A 20,782-nucleotide genomic window follows, 5' to 3' on the forward strand; every position below is an offset into this window, starting at 1 on the left:
GGAAACCTAACAGCAGAAGCCATGACACCTTTCATGAGCATCGCCTTACTTGTTGCCCTGTTCTTGCTCAACTCAGATCGCATTCAGAAAGCCATTGAGATATGCAGCGAATGTTTGATTTTGCTAACTTGCATCGATCAAAACAGCAAAGACCAATTTGATTCGGCACTGCTACAATTTTACAGCGACATCTATAACATTCTTTTTTGCGCTTATCGTCATATCTCTGACTACATAAGTGCGGAAAGATACGGGAGGAAACTGTTTGACTTACACAGAGAGTATGGAATTATGCTTTATAAACTTGGCGAAAGCCTAAAAGCAAAGGAATATTTTGAGAGGGCCCTTGCCATGACAACCAAAATTGGCGACAGGAGCGGAGAAGCATCATGTTATGGAAACTTAGGTACTGTGTTTAAGTCGCTTGGCCTATACGACAAGGCTGAAGAGTATCTCCAGAAAGCGCTTCTCATCACAACTGAAATTGGCCACAGAAAAGGGGAAGCATCATGTTATGGAAACCTAGGTACTGTGTTTCTGTCCGTTGGCCAATACGACAAGGCTGAAGAGTATCTCCAAAAAGCGCTTGTCATCAGAACTGAAATTGGCGACAGAGGAGGGGAGGCATCATGTTATGGAAACCTAGGTACTGTGTTTAAGTCGCTTGGCCAATACGACAAGGCTGAAGAGTATCTCCAAAAAGCGCTTGTCATCAGAACTGAAATTGGCGACAGAGAAGGGGAGGCAACTGACTACGGAAACCTAGGTACTGTGTTTAAGTCGCTTGGCCAATACGACAAGGCTGAACAGTATCTCCAAAAAGCGCTTGTCATCACAACTGAAATTGGCGACAGAGAAGGGGAGGCATCATGTTATGGAAACCTAGGTACTGTGTTTAAGTCGCTTGGCCAATACGACAAGGCTGAAGAGTATCACCAAAAAGCGCTTGTCATCACAACTGAAATTGGCGACAGAGAAGGGGAGGCATCATGTTATGGAAACCTAGGTACTGTGTTTGGGTCGCTTGGCCAATACGACAAGGCTGAAGAGTATATCCAAAAAGCGCTTCTCATCAGAACTGAAAATGGCGACAGAGAAGGGGAGGCAACTGACTATGAATGAATGAATGTGTATTTATATACCGCACATATCACATACTGTCTCAAGGCGGTTTACAATTCTAATTGAGTGAGATCGAACGTCAGCTTGTAAAGGCGCCTCTGGCTGCCGCTATCAGTCCATATTTAATCTCACTCACCCACCCGGCCCATGCATGAAATGTACAATGAAACAACAGATAGACCACCACACCGGGAACTACGCCCCCTACTCTTTTCGACAAGTGTGTGGGTTCTTTAACGTCCCCTGCTGACCATGTAACACTGAAGATGCAGGAGACGGGGCCTACGGTTTATAGTCCTTATCCGAGAAGACTTGAATGTCTAACCATTTGCTGGTACAATTACAAAGGCAGCACATTCTCCTCAGTTATTTTAAGACCCTGAGTGTTGGTCCGGTCTGGGGCCCGAACCCTCGACCTCCCGCACAACAGACTGGCGCTCTACCAACTGAGCTAACCAGGCGGCGGTTATGGAAACTATGGAAACCTAGGTACTGTGTTTCGATCGCTTGGCCAATACGACAAGGCTGAAGAATATCACCAAAAAGCGCTTGTCATCAGAACTGAAATTGGTGACAGAGAAGGGGAGGCAACTGACTATGGAAACCTAGGTACTGTGTTTCTGTCCGTTGGCCAATACGACAAGGCTAAAGTGTATCACCAAAAAGCGCTAGTCATCAGAACTGAAATTGGCGACAGAGAAGGGGAGGCAACTGACTATGGAAACCTAGGTACTGTGTTTCTGTCCGTTGGCCAATACGACAAGGCTGAAGAGTATCTCCAAAAAGCGCTTGTCATCACAACTGAAATTGGCGACAGAGAAGGGGAGGCAACTGACTATGGAAACCTAGGTACTGTGTTTAAGTCGCTTGGCCAATACGACAAGGCTGAAGAGTATCTCCAAAAAGCGCTTGTCATCAGAACTGAAATTGGCGACAGAGAAGGGGAGGCAACTGACTATGGAAACCTAGGTACTGTGTTTAAGTTGCTTGGCCAATACGACAAGGCTGGAGAGTATCTCCAAAAAGCGCTTGTCATCACAACTGAAATTGGCCACAGAAAAGGGGAAGCATCATGTTATGGAAACCTAGGTACTATGTTTAAGTCGCTTGGCCAATACGACAAGGCTGAAGAATATCACCAAAAAGCGCTTGTCATCAGAACTGAAATTGGCGACAGAGGAGGGGAGGCATCATGTTATGGAAACCTAGGTACTGTGTTTCGGTCGCTTGGCCAATACGATAAGGCTGAAGAATATCACCAAAAAGCGCTTGTCATCAGAACTGAAATTGGCGACAGAGAAGGGGAGGCATCATGTTATGGAAACCTAGGTACTGTGTTTGAGTCGCTTGGCCAATACGACAAGGCTAAAGAGTATCACCAAAAAGCACTTGTCATCAGAACTGAAATTGGCGACAGAGAAGGGGAGGCAACTGACTATGGAAACCTAGGTACTGTGTTTCTGTCCGTTGGCCAATACGACAAGGCTGAAGAGTATCTCCAAAAAGCGCTTGTCATCACAACTGAAATTGGCGACAGAGAAGGGGAGGCAACTGACTATGGAAACCTAGGTACTGTGTTTAAGTCGCTTGGCCAATACGACAAGGCTGAAGAGTATCTCCAAAAAGCGCTTGTCATCAGAACTGAAATTGGCGACAGAGAAGGGGAGGCAACTGACTATGGAAACCTAGGTACTGTGTTTAAGTTGCTTGGCCAATACGACAAGGCTGGAGAGTATCTCCAAAAAGCGCTTGTCATCACAACTGAAATTGGCCACAGAAAAGGGGAAGCATCATGTTATGGAAACCTAGGTACTATGTTTAAGTCGCTTGGCCAATACGACAAGGCTGAAGAATATCACCAAAAAGCGCTTGTCATCAGAACTGAAATTGGCGACAGAGGAGGGGAGGCATCATGTTATGGAAACCTAGGTACTGTGTTTCGGTCGCTTGGCCAATACGATAAGGCTGAAGAATATCACCAAAAAGCGCTTGTCATCAGAACTGAAATTGGCGACAGAGAAGGGGAGGCATCATGTTATGGAAACCTAGGTACTGTGTTTGAGTCGCTTGGCCAATACGACAAGGCTAAAGAGTATCACCAAAAAGCACTTGTCATCAGAACTGAAATTGGCGACAGAGAAGGGGAGGCAACTGACTATGGAAACCTAGGTACTGTGTTTAAGTCGCTTGGCCAATACGACAAGGCTGAAGAATATCACCAAAAAGCGCTTGTCATCACAACTGAAATTGGCGACAGAGAAGGGGAGGCATCATGTTATGGAAACCTAGGTACTGTGTTTAAGTCGCTTGGCCAATACGACAAGGCTGAAGAGTATCACCAAAAAGCGCTTGTCATCACAACTGAAATTGGCGACAGAGGAGGGGAAGCATCATGTTATGGAAACCTAAGTACTGTGTTTGGGTCGCTTGACCAATACGACAAGGCTAAAGAGTATCTCCAAAAAGCACTTGCCATCACAACTAAAATTGGTGATAAGGAAGGGGAAGCAGCAGTTCTTGGAAACCTTGGAATTGTGTTTATAACTGTTGGTGATTTTGAAGCTTCGGAAGAATGCTTGGAGAAAGCTTTATTCATATCCAGAGATATTGGAGATGGAAGAAAAGAGTTCGAAATCCTTGGAAGTTACGCCGTTTTGTATTTATATCAATATAAAATCAAAGACTCCCTGTCGTGTCTTCATCTGTGCATTGAAAAGTATGAGGAGCTGAGATATTTCTTGGGCGCCAATGATCAGTTCAAAACATCATTTCTGGAGCACACAGGAATATTTCCCTACAAACTGCTTTGTACTTTGCTTTGTGACACCGGAAATGCTCGGGATGCTCTTTATGTTGAGGAGTTGGGTCGAGCTAGAGGCCTATCAGACTTAATGGAAGAGAAGTACTCGGTTGAAACGCACATCTCTGCTAATCCACAATCTTGGTTTGGCATTGAGAACATTTTAAGAAAGAAAAAAAACTGTACTTGTCTGTACATTTCTTATTTTCAGAATCGTCTGCATTTGTGGATCTTGAAAACAAGTGGAGTCCTTCACTATAGAAGAGTATCACCAGAGGAGAATCTAGTTCAGGCTGGGTTACCCAAAGATTTGTCTTTGAGTCAATTTTTGGATGATAATTTCCGGAGTCTTGGTATTTTGCCCACTAAAGATCGGTCTTTAAGTACGATTAAATTGCAACCTCTCTCCCCCGCGCAAAAGAGCTCAGCAAGATTGCGACTCGTGGAGGAGGACGAGGACGAGGACGAGGACGAGGACGAGGACGAGAAAGTGATTTCAAGTCTATATTTGTGTTACAAAATGTTCATTGCTCCCGTTTATGATTTGCTTGATGAGCCTGAAGTCATTATTGTTCCTGACCGCAGGTTGTACAAAGTTCCCTTTGCTTCCCTGAGTGAAAAGGAAGGAGCCGAATACTTGTCAGAGAGTCATAAGATCCGTATCATTCCTTCGTTGACTACACTAAAGAACATTCAAGATAGTCCAGAGGACTATCACAGCAACACTGGTGCCTTGGTAATAGGCAATCCCAAGGTTAATTGGCTGCAATCATTGCCAGGTGCAAGAAAAGAAGCGGAGATGGTCGGACGACTGGTGGGTGTTCCGCCTCTAGTTGAAGAGAAAGCAACGAAGCAGGCGGTACTTGAGCGGATAAGTTCAGTGAGCTTGATACATTTTGCTGCCCATGGTAACGCGGAAAGAGGAGAAATTGCACTCTCCCCCATTCCTACTCCCAACAGTCAAAACGTTACCCCACCGAAGGAAGCTTACATGTTGACGATGGCTGATGTCTCACGAGTGAAAGTCAGAGCTAAACTGGTGGTACTTAGCTGCTGTCACAGTGGAAGTGGAGAGATAAGAGCCGAGGGAGTTATAGGAATTGCCCGTGCGTTCTTAGGATCCGGTGCTCGCTCGGTGTTGGTTGCGCTGTGGGCCATTCCAGACTCAGCAACATAGCAGCTTATGATTCGGTTCTACGAACACCTCATTGAAGGTGGAAGTGCCAGTGAATCCCTTCATCATGCCATGAAGTGGATGAGAAAAAACGGCTTGAACAAAATGTCTGAGTGGGCTTCGTTTACGCTGATTGGAGATGATGTGAGACTCGAGTTTGACAAGCAGCGGCAAGATTCAGTGAGAACAGGTATTTCATAAATTAAAGTTAGATTGGACGTGAAGTTGTTACCTTGAACATCAAGGCTAGTTTAATATCTATCTATATATATATATATATATGTATGTATATATATATATAGGAAGTAGCAAATCGATTTTCGCGTGGAACAGTGCTCAATACGTTGAAGCAGAGCAGAATAAATATTATGAGAGGAAAAAAGGACGCAACTACATTTCCCGACCAGCCTGTTTCGTGAAGCGATTCACGAAACAGGCTGGTCGGGAAATGTAGTTGCGTCCTTTTTTCCTCTCATAATATTTATATATATATATATATATATATATATATATATATATATCTACACACACTTGTTTTCCTTTTTGAAGAGTTACTATCTACGCTCTCTGGTGTAAAGTATAGAATCTCACAGATGTCTCTCTACCAATGAGATACAAGTAATAGCCAATTATTTATATATATTGTGCTTGGTGTAATTGTATTTGCTTTATATCCAAAATGTTAATTTAGGTAATAATAATTTGGGTTATTTCAAATTTTTTCTTGCAGGAAAAAAGACCCCGACAGAGTAAATAATGACAAGTTAAAAGACTTTTAGATGGATAAATAAAATAGAAATAAGTAGAGAAAATACTCTATCCGGTACTTCATCGACATTAAAAAAAAGAGCTATCCCAGGTTAGGGGAGATTTAGTCCAAGTTTTGGTGCTTTCTTTACTAATATTCTCAGGAGGAAGTAATGGTTATGTACTCAACAATTTTTTGCTTTTCACGCAAAAATTATATTCTGATATAATAAGCACGAAACAATGTTGACCTACGTAAAGCTTTTGAGTAAAACGAATTCAGTAAAGTTAAGACCACTAAAATCGGGTTTAATTCTTGTATTTTCAAGCCTTTTGTAAGGAGTCGTGCCGGCCCGTAAACACTTTTTAAGTGGCGTTAAGATAGGATTCGCAAAAGAGGAAGCGTCGCGTTTCCTAAAAATAAATCCGAAGCACTTCACATAAAAAAAAAATCGTACAGAGCTTAAAAATACGACTAAAAGAGGGGAAAGAGGATACCTGACGAAGCTCTGGAGAAATACGTGTCTGAAGTTATCTGCTCTAGTAGAGAAGGATCACTTCCGGCTTTACTAAAGCTCAAGAACACGCTGATGTGGAAATGTTACATTCAAAATCACATGGCCATAAAACATTAAAGTAAAACATTAAAGTGGCCAGAACTGATCTTTGGAGACAGAAATTTAAAATCGCTTGCGGATGGCGGGAGTGTTTGAGTTTTTCTGCTAGGATCAGAGTTTAAGACAGCATACGTACTCTTGTCATTAAGCAGAGACAAAGCTTTGTCGTGATATTGTTGTTTGTCCATAACCACAACACAATTACCCTTGTCAGCAGATAATACGAGCCTGTCCGGATCCTTTTTGAGAGCTATAAGCGTATAAAGCTATAAGCAAACATCCTTTTGAATGTTTTTGGGAGGAGGTTTAGAACGTGACGATGGCGGTTTGCTTCCTTACGCCTATTTACACCTCGTCAGAAAAAAAAGGCCGCTAATTAGTGATCATATAAAAGGACCTCTAGTTACAGCGTCTAGATCACCCCTGATGAAGGCACTAGACAGGATTGTCGAAACGTTGGGTCTATGAATTGTATCTTCTTCGGTTACATTCATTAAATCTGCAAACCAGAGTAGCATCAAACTATGTCTGATTGTCCACCTGGTTGTCGTGTGAACTTTCATGTATTAGATAAGAAGGCATTTGCTTACCTTGGCTCCTTCCAGTCGGCCTACAGTTGATGAAGCTCGGGATCTTTTGGTCGGTAACGGTCCATGGAAGCGCGCTTGGCTGTCATCTTCAGATCGCCGAACCATTGATTCGAAAATTCCGTATTCCCTCGCTATCTCTCGATTGTTGTTAACAGCTTCAGCTTCAATTACGATTTTCAACTTGTAGTTGAGATCATTACAATGACGGCGAGTGTTTGGCATAATTGTGCTGAATGTAGACTTCGCAAGATGATGTTCACCAGGTGAAGTAAATTTGCGACTACTGATTTTGTTGATCGAATTGTTTTTATACTTTAAAACCATGTTTCCCGAGAGGGAAGGCTAAAAATTAATATGTACCGATAGGTTGTCATTAAATGTGTGACTTTTTTTGCCTTTTTACTGGGATACCTGTGGTAGCCCAGTCATAAAATGCCTTTGTTTTTTTGTCGTCTTTTTACTGGGATACCTGTGGTAGCCCAGTCATAAAATGCCTTTGTTTTTTTGTCGTCTTTTTTTTTTTTTTTTTTGTTTTTTTCCTCCGCCACAAAATGGAAAAATTGCGCAATAGTACCCAGAGGTCATTGGGCCCTCAACACCATGACAACTAACTGTGATCCAATGAGGTGTTCACATGCTGATCACGCGTGTTATCTTGATGATGATTGACGTTGTCATACACGGACAGGGCCGGGTCACATGACGAATCACGTGATTTTTGCTTATAAAACTCTTTAGTCAATTCTTTTGTATTTCAACGTATTTAGATTGCGATCTCCTGGAGCATTATGGCGCAAACGCGCAAAATACTTACAGACGCATATACAAGTCGTATTAATCGCAGCTAATCCACACTGAAAGATGTTATTGAGCGGTAATTTTGGAACGGATTGAGTCGCGAACGCTTGAAAGCCATGAAAGCCTTGAATGCCTTGTATGCTAAGTATGCCAATATCGTAGTCGAAAAACGTTCACTTGTTGTAAAAAGAAAATCTGAAATCTGAAACCAAACTGCATATGCTCTATGCAATCTATTGAACAACACTACTACCGTGAGACTGAAGAACATAACTATAATGGATGCAAACTGCTTGTGAAGAAAGACGACATGTTGGATTCACTTGATGGCAAGAAACGTAGGTACGATTACAGTACGAATGGTATTAATTTCACGATCAGAAAGGTGAATCTTATGTTTGTTTTCATTGTAGTTGTTTGGATATTCTTTTTTAATAAATAAGTGATCCAAAACCCTGTGTTTTTTTTATGTATAATGTTATTATGTTAAATATTGTTTACGCAATTGTCTTGTCACAGGCAGCCCAAGCTCACGTCTCGAGAAAAAGCCAACGATTAATTCATGAACGCGTCACGCGTTGTGTGACTCGGTGTTAAGTTACGAGAGGAACTGTTGGAAATTTGAACACGTTATAAGGAATAGAATAGGGAACGAAGTAAGGTCGATTTACAACGATAAATATTTCGAAATGTGAACATTTTTCTCGTAAAATCAATAAAACGTACTCATACCCTGTGTATCCGTTGTATTTTCTGGCGATTTCTGCCGTTTTAAGCTTGCTTTACCATCACTGTTATTCACGTCATCTGCTTTTATTACGTTGGTAAAATCTGTACAGACATCACACCAACCAACTCGCGCGCAAAGTAAGAAGACTATACTGAAGGCTTGAAATAATATTGCGATCGATTTTCATCAAGAAATGGGTCAGGAATATTCCACAATAGTGCAAATAATCGTGAAGGGGGATCGCAGAAAAGCGATTGCGTGACGGGCGGTAAGCTGTAAGATGACATGTTATTATATACCAGACGTAAAAACTCTTCAGATTCTCAGTCTGCATTTTTTACCCACTCTGCAGTCTATATTTTGTATCCGGTCTGCAGTCTGCTGTCTACATTTTGTACTAAAAGGTATCCGTGGCACAAATACAGTTTATTTTTGGTTACATTTATTCGCACAACACACATAATCTACCACAAAATACCTGTGTGTGAGGTAATTCGACATTTTCATTCTTTCCCGCGTTAATAATCTTCTTTCCTTTTGTAAGAATGTAGACCACTTACAATGTTTCAAGTAATCCACCCACCCTACAAAAAATAACTCTTGCATGCATAGCATGCCTATGTTTTGAGACAGGTGTATGCCCTTGGCCAGACTTGAGCTCACTATTTCAGTATACTAGTCCGACACGCGTAGTATCACTACACTTGATTCCACGGATCCAGTACCATCCAGGTATCCCAGTTACCCTGCACACAGGGTCTAGTTTTTTTTTTTTTTCCTCCGCCACAAAATGGAAAAATTGCGCAATAGTACCCAGTGGTCATTGGGCCCTCAACACCATGACAACTAACTGTGATCCAATGAGGGTGAAGGTGTTCACATGCTGATCACGTGTTATCTTGATGATGATTGACGTTGTCATGCACGGACAGGTCCGGGTCACATGACGAGCACGCGATTTTTGATTAGAAAACTCTTTTGTCGGTCGTTTTGTATTTCAACGTGTTTGGATTACGATCACCTGAAGCATTATAGCGCAAACGCTCGAAATACTTACAGACGCATACACAAGTCGTATTGTTCGCGGCCAATCCACACTAAAAGATGTTATTGAGCGGTAATTTTGGACCGGATTGAGTCGCGAACTGTGTATCCGTTGTAGTTTCTGGTGATTTCTGCCGTTTTAAGCTTGCTTTACCATCACTGTTATTCACATCATCTACTTTTATTACGTTGGTAAAATCTGTACAGACATCACACAAACCAACTCGCGCACAAAGTAAGAAGAGTATATTGTAGGCTTGAAATTATATTACGATCGATTTTCATCAAGAAATGGGCCAGGAATTTTCCACAATAGTGCAAATAATCGTGAAGGCTGATCGAGGAAAAGCGATTGCGTGACGCTCGGTAAGCTGTAAGATGACATGTTATTATTTACCAGACGTAAAAACTATTCAGATTCTCAGTCTGCATTTTGTACCCACTCTGCAGTCTTCATATTTTGTATCCGGTCTGCTGTCTGCATTTTGTACTAACAGGTATCTGTGGCACCAATACAGTTCATTTTTGGTTACATTTATTCGCACAACACACATAATCTACCACAAAATACCTGTGTGTGAGGTAATTCGACATTTTCGTTCTTTTCCACGTTAATACTCTTCTTTCCTTTTGTAAGAATGTAGACCACAAGTAATCCACCCACCCTACAAAAAAAAACTCTTGCATGCATAGCATGCCTATGTTTTGAAATAGGTGTATGCCCTTAGCCAGACTTGAGCTCACTATTTCAGTATACTAATCCGACACCCGTAGTATCACTACACCAAGGATCCAGTACCATCCAGGTATCCCAGTTACCCTGCTCACAGGGTCTAGTGTTTATCTCATGTGATTAAATGTGTGACATTAACTTAGATTGTTCAGCATTGTTTAATTTGAGAAACTGATGGTTTCCACAATCACGCGTCAAAAACTAAAATCAATTCTATATTAAGACATATTTATCATGCAGAGTGTCCTTTACTGATGTCAGCAGAGGCGGCCCAAGCTCACATCTCGAGATTAGGCAAACGATTAGTTCATGAAAGCGTCACGCGTTGTGTGACTCGGTGTTAAGTTACGAGAGTTGTACACGTTAAAAGGTGTGGTGTGGTGAACCACATATGGTGGATTCGAAGCTATAAAAGTGTGACGCGCAAAACCGAATTACATTCACTGCGGAGTAAACTGCTGATCGGTTTTCCAAATCAGTTCATGAAAAGTTGATTATCGCGCACAGATAGCTTACCGTTTAAAGAAAGAGGCTTTAGTTTTACTGGTAGGGATCTTGTAATGAAATTCTAATTTTCGAAACGGATGGACACAGAAGCTTGACGTTTCCTGTTAAAAAAGGAATGAAATATGTTATTTTTACATGTTCAATTCCATCATTGGTCATTAAATTGTGACGTACAAAACCGAAACTCATTCACTTGAGTTGGAACGCTCAAATCCTCTGAGCAAATGCTAACTCGCTCTCCATATCTCCCTCTCATTAAATCTCCCTTAGTATTCGGTTTCCGTTTTGAATTTTCGAAAGTCGCATGAAAACTGGGCAGTTTAACTCTCACTACATGATCTTCTGCAATATTGAGGATATATTTCTTATTGGTATTAACATTTTGTGAAATGAGAATCATTAGTTCACGTCTCGTACATAGTTAACCGCTTTAGGGAAAAAAACATACCATTTTGATCCTTTACTTGATCGTATTTGATAATTGATCAGTTCCTATTCTCAGTGACTTTGTTAAATATTTTTGATCACAGTTTTCATTTTTCCTTATCACAAATTGGCAGCAACAGTGTTTGATAGAGGGTCTTAATAAGATTTTTGTGAGCCGTTAGGCGTAAAACTTGACAAATTTTAACCTTAGCTCGTAAAAGAGTTAATGGTAAAAAACATTTCTAGTGGCAACAATGGAAAGATATTAACCGTTAGCCGTAAAAGCCATGCCAACACTCTTTTACGACCCTCTTGATACTTAGAGGGGGCATGCAAGGGGTTCATCGGGAGATTTTGCCCCCTATCCCACAATTCACGATAGTAAAACATTCTGGCCAGTATACCCTTAAATTCAAATTTGACACAACCAAAAACCCCCCACCCCTCCCATTTGAAAAATGTTCCCAACGCCTCAGATTCTAATAAATAGAAAATAACTTGTGAAATATCTATAGTGTCAGCTGCATACGATAGCAAAAAATTACGGTAGGAACCTTTTTATTGTCAGTTACTTACCACTGATCTAAGACGTCATATACTTCAAGTGGGTCTCAATAGGGCTAACCGATAGCCATGAAACGGCCACAAAAAAATCTAACCGTTAAGCGTACAAATCGTCAAATTTTAACCTTTATTCGTAAAAAAAATTAAACCTCAAAAAAAATTTCTGGTAACAAATTATGAATTGAGTTGTTAAAAATTTCTGGTAACAACTCATGGAATGATGTTAACCGTTACTAGTAAAATGGCCAAAATTTTAACCGTTAGCCGTAAAAGCCATCACCCCATTGAGACCCTCCCTCTACTACAGTGAGCCCATAATTCTCAAATGTGACTTATTTGGCTTAGACCGTGTAGCCTTGGAAAACGAAATTTCCCCGAATTTGGAGAAATCAGATTATGTTGACATAAATACTAAATTAAATGGGAAGCAAGCTTGTCAAGCTTGCAATTGTTTGTTATTTTTCAAAGACAAGGAAGAACCTAAGCCATATATCATTTTTATCATTCAAATGATCGCTGGGTGTTAGTGCCCTTTAGTTGCAAGTTTCTTGCGCTTGTCTGAGGTAAAGAGGAAACAAAAAGGTTGAACAGCGCGAATTGCCGTTGGGAGTTTTCAGGAAAGTCCCTTCCGGATGCGCGGATCTTACAACGTAACTGTAGTGAAGTCCATTTCCCCCACCTCTCTCCCCTCCATAAAAAAAATATAACTATTAAGTATAACTATTGATTATTACTGAAAGTCAAGCTACCTCCTCATTTACTTGTTGCCATATATTTCAGTCATTGGATTAACGCCTTCAAAGGTAAGACCAGTGATGTGGTTATGTTCGAGCAAATTACCGATCCATTCCGTCCGTTTTCTTTTCTTTTTTTTTATCTATTATATCAGTTACTATTTTTGTCTTCGATCATGTAAATCACACCCGCAAGAAAATGAAAAGTTCATGTGTACAGTGGGTCAGTTTTCACGCACAGATAGCTTACTGTTTAAAGACCGAAACTTTAGTTGTCGCTCAATCTTATCGATCTCGTGATGCAAATCCTAACGTACTAAAAGGGATGAACACTGAAGCCTGACGTTTTCGGATAGACAAAGTAAGATGTGTCATTTTTGGATGCTCAAATCCATCATTAGTTAGAATAGTGTGACGTGCCAAACCAAAATAAAGTCACTAAGTTTTGTTGGTATTTTTGGCTTCCATCATGCAAATCACACCCGCTAGAAAATGAAAAGTTCACGAAGGCAATGAGTTCATTATCACGCCAAGATAGCTTAGCGTTAAAAAAAAAGAAACTTAGGTTGTGATGTGATCTATCTTGTGATGAAAATCAAACCTTTCAAAGGGGTAAACACTAAAGCCTGACATTTCCTATTAAATAAAAGAATAACTCTTCTCATTTTCCATGTTCAACTACATCATGAGCGATAAAAGTGTGACGTACAAAACTCGATTTTTATCAGCTTTAGTTATTTAGAAACTGTAGAGAGATAAGGCTCTTATGGAAGAGCCTAGTAGCTGCTTTTTCGAGCTTTGTTTTTGCAATATGGAGTTATGTCTTGTTTCGAGCGTTAGCCCTTCATTAAAGCGGTTGAAGGCGCGATTGAATCGCCACCACAGTGAAATAAATTCGTTATTACGCGGTTTTCTCAAATCTCTGTAGCTTTATACAGTATAATTTATCCTCATTAACTAATGTTATTGAGTATCGTTCAATTTGAGAAATTGATGATCATAAAACTAAAATCAGACCTCTATTTATGTTGTGGACTGTCCCTCGCTGAAGGAAATCCGTGGTGCTTGATCACGTGGTTTTCCAGTGGCTATGACTCTACATCAGCTATCAACTTGAATCTGTTTAGGAGGGTTGAACAGAGATCGCGCTAGATTCAAAATGCCATATTTCTACTTGTACACAAGCGTTTCATTGTCGAGATACCCTTCTCTTAAACTTTTGGATACTAACGGCGGTTTCTACGGTACATATTTTTTCTAAAGCCGTAATCTGTTTTTTTTTTCCGTTTAAGCGCCAGAGTCTCGCACAGGAAGATAAGTTGTGAGGCTGCGCGCTCACGGAGAGAGATGGTTTAATTTTCTCAGAGGAGTGAAACTTTCTTAAATTCACTGTTATTGCATTCATAGTATAAGCTTACCTTACCGTTGAACGGATACTTTATATCTCCACCGTTAAATTTCTTTCTTCAAACCGTTAAGGTTTTTATACAATATATTTCAACCTCAGTAGTTAAGATATTGTTAGGCATTTTTTAATTTGAGAAACTTATGGTTTCAGCAATCACGTGATCAAAAACTAACATCAATCCCATATTAAGACATATTCATAATGCAGAATGAACTTTACTGATCAGTGTCAGCAGAGGTGGTCCGAGTTCACGTCTCGAGAAAAAGCAACCGATTAATTCATGAAAGCGTCACGGGTTGTGTGACTTGGTGTTAAGTTACGAGCGTTGAACTCGTTATTAAGAATAGAATGGGGAGCGAAATATGGTCGATTTATCACGAGAAATATTTCGAGAAATCAACATTTAACACGTAAAATCAATAAAAGTACACACATCTTGTGTGTCCATATCAGTTTCTGACGATTTCTGCTGTTTTAAGCTTACTTTGCCATCACTGTTATTCCCATCCCCACAGTGACACCTCGCATTAATCTATCGTCCCAATCAACCAAGCAGACAGCTGTCCCCGTGATAGGTCTGCAATTCCTGATCCATAATAGGAATGCACGATAGAAGCGGCACCAGGATCGTGCATGCTATACCACTGGAAAATACCACAGAAACCTTTTTCCAGTCGCTCGAAAATTGTTGATGACTTCCCTTACTACAGATGACTTACCAGTTCCCCCCTTGGCCAGTCACTAAAAAGTTATGACCCTTACAAGCCAAGCATACAATCTCCGCCCGTCCGTGAGATAAGTGAACGCTCATATTGACGACATACCAGTAACCATCAAACTACTCTAGTGAATATTATGGAGAACGAGTTAACAAAGGAAGAAAATTATGAAATAACATAATGAACATCACTTGACGATATGCGTGCTCAAGGGATTGGCTGAACTAATCGAAATTTTATTGTCCTTTACAATGAATTTCCGGTGACTAAATAGACATTAACACCAACGTAACTGTAAGGGGGTAGATTAAGGGTAATTCGGCCAAATCTTGCGGGCTTTTCTTTTATCCAGAAGTTTAGTGACTTCGCCTTGGAAAGGTAAATGCAATCGACGTTAGGGCATCATGTGGACAATTATATTTACGACACAGCATCTAAGACTTCAAAAACAACGTGCGTGTTAATAAAAATCAATTTCACGTGGCGAAATATCTCCCCTTGCCATGAATTTCAAAAGCAATCTACGCGTAGGAAAAAATAATATTTATATCGGATTCCGACGTCAAACTTGCGAAAAGCTACAACACCTAAATATTTATCTTAGGTTCTCACTTGAAAATTTGTTCTATATTAATACAAGCTTTTCGCCCGTGATTTGAAAATGGATTAATCGATCCTCAAAGTTCCCAAGTTATTCACGTTGAACCTTTGTCTTTGTTTACTCTTTCATGTTTTACGTCGCGGTCTCTTCCCCTTCGACAGTTTTGTAGAGAAAATAATTCAAGCTTTTAAGCAAAAAATAGAGAAAATAATTCAAGCTTTTAAGCAAAAAATAGAGAAAATAATTGAAGCTTTTAAGCAAGACATTAAAACATGTCTTGTATTATTCATGAACAAGAAATAAGGATGCCTAATCCTGACGAGTTTCATTACATATATGTTTCGACGGCCAGAACAAAAAGTTTTCGAGTTTCCTCACGTGATTAGTAAAACCGTAAGTTCTGTTTCTTTTTCAAGAAAAAGAAGATCAAAGTTACTTATTCCCAACAGTCTCACACCAGAGTGAATCAGTGAGCGAGTGAATATTTGCATATCAGACTTTCCACAGTAAACCCATTTCTCCGTATCGCGTAGCCACAAGTTAACAACATGATATCAAATCATAGTTTAATGCCGGCCATCAGGGAAACTTTTGTGAAATAGATTATTATTAGAATTTCAGCTAAAGGTTTACAAATGTTTTAAGATGTCAAAAAAAAAAAGGAAAAAAAAAAAAAGAATCTAGTTAACTTTATTGAATTCGATTTACTCAAAAGCCTTACGTAGGTCAACATTGTTTCGTGCTTATTATATCAGAATATAATTTTTGCGTGAAGAACAAAAAATTATTGAGTACATAACCAGTACCTCCTCCTGAGAATATTGGAAAAGAAAGCACAAAAAATTGGAATAAATCTCCCCTAACCTGGGATAGCTGTTTTTTTTAATGTCAAGGAAAAACTGGATAGAGTATTTTCTCTTCTTGTTCCTATTTAATTTATCCATCTAAAAGTCTTTTTGCTCTGTTCCCTTCGAGTTCTTGTCATTATTTACTCTGTCGGGGTCTTTCTTCCTGTACTGAGAAAAAAATTTAAATAACCCAATTTATTATTACCTCAATTAATATTTTGGATATAAAGCAAATACCATTATACCAAGCACAATATGTAAAAATAAGTGGCTATTACTTGTATCTCATTGGTAGAGAGGCATCTGTGAGATTCTATATTTTACACTAGAGAACGAAGATAGTAACTCACCAAAAAGGAAAAAAAAGTGTGTGTAGATATACATATATATATATAGAGTCCTAAAGTGTGACGTCACGTTGCCATGGGGCTAAAATTTCTGTTCTAAACAATCGAGCGCGTCCTACTGATAACCTATGCGTTGCTGAGGTCAAGTGTGTAATCATCGCTTGGAACGGTTCAAAGAAGCTTAGAATAAGGTTCAGTTACATTGTTATTAACGCTGTAGGTCATAAAAAATCTAAAACTGAGAAACGAAGGCGATCGAAACGATTAAAATGGTGCACTGCTTTGCGCCTGATTGCAACCATCACTCGGAAAGTCACACGTGTAGCTTCTTCGGATTCCCTAGCAAGGAAAAAAAGCTGAAGGAATATAGAAGATGGATTCACCTACTGAGGTTAGTAAGAGTTTTATTTCAATACTTTTTCTGTCCAGGAGAAAAGTATGCTTACGCAATTTATTGCGGTTGTGGAGTCGCCATCTTTGTTATGAAACTGATTAAGCTTATATAAATCTTACTGATTTTTAGACTCCTTTTTCTTGTACTCCAACTTCAAAATCGGTTCCCTAGAAGCCACGAGCCAACATTTGACTCAATGACGGAAATCAGTTGTGAGAGCTTTTGGTGTGGTTGTTGATACTTAATGGTCACCCTGCAGTGTTAAAACAGGCAGATAGAGAACTGTCTTCTTAATTAGAAATTTTTATAAGATAGAAGCTGCAAGATAAAAATCCTCCGCTAATAGCACAGTAATCAGAAAGAATTATAAAGCTGAAATTATCCTTTTTGCTATAGGAGAGAAGACAGAGAGCCAGGAAAACATTCCAGAGTCTGTAGTTGCCATTTCAGAGAAGGAAAAAAAAGTAATGGTCCTGAGATTTTCAAGAGGAACCAAGACAAACTTTTCCCAGCAGAAGAAGCAAAGCCAAAAAAGAAAAAAATCGAATCACAACAGACCCTACAAGAAATGATAGAAGCTGCAAGGAAGAAAGAAGAACTTGAACAAGGCACCTCTGGCAGCGTGGAGAGACTTGAATCAACAAGAAAAGAAGTTATACTGGAAGCAGAGTTGGAGCAGGCAAAAAGGGAAATGATTGATCAAAGAGAAAAAAATTACTATGTGCAAAAACATTACACAGTTTCGAAAATGAGTGAGGAGGTTTTGAAGATGGAAACTGGGCTGCCAACAAAGGAAGTTTTTCAAATTGTTGTCAACTATGCAGCTAGGTTTAAACAATCCATCAATTACTTTGCTGGCTGGAGAGTGCAATCAATCAGTTTTGAAGAACAAATATTTATAACATTAATGAAAGTCAGACAGAATTACACAAATCTTCACCTTGCACAGTTATTCAATTGCAGTGTATCTACAATAGCAAATATTGTAACAACTTTCATTCATGTCTTACACTCAATTCTATTTATTGACCTCATGGCATCCATCCCATCTAGGGATAAGAACAAGCTGTGTGCCCCATCATCTTTTAGTCAGTTTGGTTCAGGTAGAGTAGTGATAGATTGTACAGACATAGAGATTGCCACACCTGGGCTTATGAGCCAGAAGAATGCTACGTATTCAAATTATAGGGGAATGCATTCCTTCAAGGTTATTGTGGGTGTAGCGCCAAATGGTGTTATTACTTATGTCAGCAAACTTTATCCAGGGTCAATATCTGACAAAGCAATTGTGCAGAAATCAGGATTTTTAAATCACCTTACTGCTGGAGATATGGTCTTAGCTGACAAAGGTTTTGTTATACAGGATCTTGTACCAAATGGTGTTTCAGTAAATATACCACCTTTTTTAAACAATGGTACATTCACTGAGAGTGAAGCAAGGGCAACAAAAGTTATAGCAAAATGCAGAATTCATGTTGAGAGGGCAAATGCTAGGCTCAAAGATTTCAAGATTTTATCTTTTATTCCCTCATATTTACGTTGTCATGCAGATATAATATTTCAACTCTGTGCTTCACTTGTTAATCTGCAGTTTCCACTGATCAAAGAGGGCTGTGAAGGATATGAATTTGATTAATGAACTAATTATTTTTCATATAAGGAAAATTGAATACTTTGTAAAATACATGTTGATCTGTTTGTTTTATTCAAAAAGTAAATCTGCTATCATTGTTGAATTTATGGATGCATGTATAATTTCAGCCCAACAACAGTTCACTACAACAGAACAGTACAGCTCAACTGTGAAACAATGAAGTGCAAAAACTGTAACTGTTTCTAAAGTTAGTTTGAGTAAACCAGGAGAGCCCTGTTGGGATTTGAAGATCTGTGTTCCTAAAGTTACTAGAGTGAACTTAAAAGTACACCTGAGCTCCCAATACCCTCCATCTGAAAAGCCTCCCTATCTCAAGAAATTCCACAACAACATGCCATCAGTGAAGACTAAACACCAAAGGGCTCCTAATGATTCCTGAAAATTATTATTTCTTAAAAAATAATTACATGCAGTAATAGATCTGGAAACCTATAATTGTCCCTCTACAACCTTTGGGAAGAGGTGTTCAAAATAAAACTGAGTAAGCTTAGAAATGTTTCCACTCCAGCCTTCATCCTTTGCTATTTTCAAAACAACTACATCTTTAGATGTCCACACAACAAAATAGCAAAGCTTCCTTTGAGCAAAATGTATCTCCCCTTGGACCTGATGCCAGTAGACATGTTCTTCCTTTAAAGCATACTGACCACTTTCAGTTTTTTTCAAGCAGAAATTGGGGGAGATATTCACTGCCTCTTCCATTGTCATATTCCTTTCGGTGTAGGGACACTTGACCTCCAAAACAGAGTCTTCATCCACAATTCCATCTGGGGAAGCACCAAGAATCCCAGAGCCATCCAGCCATAACCCAGTTTCCTGTACAGTTTTTGCAGTTAAATTGGTAAATGCCTTAATCGCTTCTGCCTCGTTGTTTACCCCCCATTGTACTGCCTTAACTCTTGATATGTCATACTCTCCAAGGAGCCGTTTGAGAAGTGAAGGGGTCACTCTTTTGGCATGCAGAACGGATCCAAAATTGCTTGCTGTAAGCCGTCCCCTCCTTGCAAGATGCCAGGTTGGGTTGTCTCGTTGGCCTACAGTTATCTGACTGACTAACAGGATATCTGCTTCTGTGAGTTTGGCTTTCCGAACCAAACAGTCCAATTGTTGCTGTGTACCTCTTGTTTGGATAAACTCCTCTGAGTAGATGATTTCCTCAATTGTTGGCACAGGCAATTTGGCTTGGGGAGCAGGCTCTGGGCACATGAGCCAGCAAAGACCAGTGAACCTCCCATATGCCTTTAAGCTTCCATATAGTGCCTGACGATCTTCTGTGTTGGGAGATCGAGTAATCGCCACATAATTCTTTGGCAGAGGGAACAGTTCTTCGACTGCCTGTAAAGACAGGGAGGTATTAGACTTCTTTTTCCTCCACTGACATTCAATATCTGTGCGGCTTAAGTTGTGAATCCCATTTATAAAAAGAGCCGCCGCGTGACTGCATTTAAATTTTCCCTTTGGACATTCACACTCCGTGGATTTTATGTTGAAGTGGTCATCCAGGTAAATCTAAGTGGTAATTAAGATAAAAGTTCAAACAAGGTGAACTCATAAATGTCTTGGTAACACTATTTCATATGAATCATAATCTGTACGATTTAAGCCTCAGCCTGGCTTTTTTGATGAGGGAAATCGACAAGATCGAAAATATATATTTCTAAATTGGGGGAGTAGATAACAAGAAGGTACTTAAAAGATATTTAAAAATATTCCTTAGGCTTCTTAATGCGATTGGTGGCTCTAAACTCACCGTGACTCGATAGACCTTTTTCTTCATACTTGCTTGAACCTCACCGCGTAAAATACCCTGATGGTAAGAAAATGACTCAATGTGTTCAGATCTGTAATGATTTTCTCCTCGTTCGATTGACTTCTTTTCTTCAGCGAAGAAAGATATCAGTGCAGCGATTGAAAGCGACGCCATTTTGGCTCTGAGCACGTTTGTTTAGAACAGAAAATTCTGCTCCCATGGTAACGTGACGTAACGGCTTTAGAACTCTATATATATATATACAGATAAAGATAAAGATATACATTAAACTAGCCTGATGCTCAAGGTAAAAAAGGATCCCCATCCAGTCAACGACCAATAAGTCACAGCCATCTTCACATCTAATCTAACTTTAATTTATGAAATACCTGTTCTCACTGAGTCTTGCCGCTGCTTGTCAAACTCGAGTCTCACATCATCTCCAATCAGCGTAAACGACGCCCACTCAGACATT

General features: G+C 39.7%; 2 protein-coding genes across 3 annotated transcripts; one reads left to right on the forward strand and one right to left on the reverse strand.

The window, feature by feature from the left end:
• Window positions 1–16,778: 16,778 nt before the first annotated feature.
• On the forward strand, window positions 16,779–18,673 carry LOC131778190 (uncharacterized). The gene is made up of 2 exons (XM_059094574.2): window positions 16,779–16,900; window positions 17,300–18,673. The coding sequence occupies exons 1-2, from the start codon at window positions 16,779–16,781 to the stop codon at window positions 18,537–18,539; spliced, it is 1,362 nt and encodes a 453-aa protein (XP_058950557.2). The 3' UTR covers window positions 18,540–18,673.
• A 2-nt stretch (window positions 18,674–18,675) lies between these two features.
• LOC131778191 (uncharacterized) lies at window positions 18,676–20,538 on the reverse strand. Of its 2 annotated transcripts, none has more exons than XM_066162265.1 (2): window positions 20,308–20,538; window positions 18,676–19,892 (listed from the first exon to the last, which is right to left on the reverse strand). In XM_066162265.1, the coding sequence occupies exons 1-2, from the start codon at window positions 20,479–20,481 to the stop codon at window positions 18,987–18,989; spliced, it is 1,080 nt and encodes a 359-aa protein (XP_066018362.1). In that variant the 5' UTR covers window positions 20,482–20,538; the 3' UTR covers window positions 18,676–18,986. The 2 variants fall into 2 exon arrangements, with proteins under 2 accessions (XP_066018362.1, XP_066018361.1); XM_066162264.1 differs by having other exon boundaries at window positions 18,676–20,066.
• Between the last annotated feature and the right edge of the window lie 244 nt (window positions 20,539–20,782).

This window comes from Pocillopora verrucosa, chromosome 2 (assembly GCF_036669915.1).
Source record: "Pocillopora verrucosa isolate sample1 chromosome 2, ASM3666991v2, whole genome shotgun sequence".
NCBI lineage: Eukaryota > Metazoa > Cnidaria > Anthozoa > Scleractinia > Pocilloporidae > Pocillopora > Pocillopora verrucosa.